We start from the raw sequence: 2,181 nt of genomic DNA, 5'->3' as shown, positions 1-2,181 counted from the left end.
AGAGGGGACCAGCAGGCACTGGGGGAGTCTCCAAGCACTACTAGGAGTGACTAGGAATAACAGTCACAAGCTGGCAAGGGGTAAATTCAGACTAGACATCAGGAGGCGCTACTTCACTGTCAGGGCGGCTAGGATCTGGAACCAACTTCCAAGAGAAGTGGTGCTGGCTCCTACCCTGGGGGTCTTTAAGACCAGGCTTGGCAATCACCTCTTTCCTGCCATGGCAGGGGGTTGGACTCGATGATCTGCTCAGGTCCCTTCCGACCCTACAAACTGTGAAACTATCTTAAACCAGTTTCAGCCATTTTGAAACTAGTTTATGCGCACTGAACTTTTGTTCTGTTACAAGTTTAAACCACTTTCTGATCACTTAAACCAGTTTGTGTGATGTCTGTCTGTAGCCCAAATGACCTTAGAATGAGGTGTGAAGGCCTGTACGGTTCCACACAATAGAATGTTTTTTTCAGTTTGCTTTTTTTTAAATCCTTAAAAATGTACATTAAAAATATTTAGTGAACATGGAAAGTTCTGGAATACCAGTGTTTGAAAAATGTGCCTTGTTTTATATATGCAAGTAGAGTCAGTAGTTTTATATTTACTAAAATCACTGGAAAAGACATGTTCTGGATGGGTTGATTTCTAATATGATATTCTGTTGAGTAGAGAGGCTTGGGAATTCTGTCATCACCAAACATTTCCCTAAAACAAAAAATAGCTTGTGGTGTAATGGTTTTTGTTTCCTTCTAGGTATTTACCTAGCAATGATTTGTTAAATCTCTTCAAATAAATAGTTACAAAAAGCATACGTTAATATGAAATTCAGTTGCAATGTCACACACTCAAAATTATGAAATGCTGGAATGTTATCATATTTAATCCTTGCAGTTTCAGGAAGTAGCAGCAAGACTGCCCCAAGTCCAGGAGCACTGCAGAGGTCACGCAGCGACATTGATGTTAATGCTGCTGCAGGTGCAAAGGCACGGCATGCTGCTGGACAGTCATCAGGGGCTGGACGTTTGTCTGCGGCTGGTCTACCTCCAGGGTCGTATGCTTCACTAGGTGAGGGGATCTGTGTTTACAGTAATTTTCTGTTGGCATTTGCCATAAGCAGATTGTAAGGCAAAAAATAGTCCTGTTCAGGAAAAGCATCAGTTAACATATTTTTAACAGACTTGATAGTTTATAGGCACCTTGTCCTTGAAGTATGTCATCTCTATTGTCTGAGTAGGAATAACCGCTCTCCTCCCTTTTTGGTTCAATTTTCTTTGGAAGGATTATTTTGACTCTAACTGGAGGGTTTGCAAGTGTACTTTAGACCTTTACAGCTCCCTTTACTGAGAAAGAAGGCCAGTGCAAAGAATACATCTTTGTAATGCTCTTCTAAGAGGTAGATCCAGATATGCCACATTCTCTAGAAGCAGATAAATGAACAAATGCCTTTTCTGTAGCAATCGTGGTATCTGCCAGTTTTTAGAAGCAGTGTGCAAGTCACCATTACAGACCACTCGCATTTAAAATTGTACTCAACATTTCTGTAGCTGACGCGTGGTTACATAAGTCTCAGAAGTGGAGTAAAATAATTTCATCTTTAAATCTGTCAGTGTTTTATACAGTGCCCAATGCAGGTATCAAGCGTTTCCTCCTAAGAATGCTGATTCAACTCTATTGTACTTACTGGCTTTTTTGGTGATGGCTAATTCACTTTCTTTAGACAAAAAAGTTCTGCTATGACTTTTTTGCCTGAGCAGATGTCTATCACAGATGGCATTTCTACAGTTAGAACTGTTGCCCATCCCAGTCAGACCCAGCTTTTTGCAATTGCACCATCAGTGAGGAAGCATGAGACACCCTTATGCAGACTGTTTTATGCTCTGGATGGTGTCAGGGAGATATAACTTTCACAGTACCGCTTCATTTCCCTTCATTCAAGATACCATCCAGAGTACCAAAGAAAACCTAGAAGCAGATAGTAATTCCAGTGTTACCAAACACAATCAGTAAAAGTGATGAAAGAGGAGGGAAAATGTGTGCGTATGGTCCTTTTTTTAATTTGTCTTCTGTTTTATGAGGCTTTAGGTGGGTTTCAGCAATGTATTCAACCATTTTTGCAAACATGAAAGCTGGAAACTTTTTTGAGAGCTAAGATCTTCACTAGAACAGTGCCCACCCCCCCCCTTCCCC

At 40.9% G+C, this 2,181-nt stretch overlaps 1 protein-coding gene across 24 annotated transcripts in view; it reads left to right on the top strand.

Moving 5' to 3' along the window:
- The window catches only part of CLASP2 (cytoplasmic linker associated protein 2), a 276,414-nt gene that overhangs the window by 183,283 nt on the left and 90,950 nt on the right, over positions 1–2,181 (top strand). For all 24 annotated transcript variants that reach the window (XM_019508951.1, XM_019508959.1, XM_019508941.1 and 21 more), the window contains one exon: positions 886–1,059. In XM_019508951.1, the coding sequence (XP_019364496.1) occupies positions 886–1,059 (174 nt within the window). The remainder of the gene's footprint in view (positions 1–885; positions 1,060–2,181) is intronic.

Source organism: Gavialis gangeticus, unplaced genomic scaffold (genome assembly GCF_001723915.1).
Source record: "Gavialis gangeticus isolate Ggan-Ray unplaced genomic scaffold, GavGan_comp1, whole genome shotgun sequence".
Classification (NCBI taxonomy): Eukaryota; Metazoa; Chordata; order Crocodylia; family Gavialidae; genus Gavialis; species Gavialis gangeticus.
Note: the sequence above shows the minus strand (reverse complement) of the source record. Positions and strands in the feature narration are given on the sequence as shown.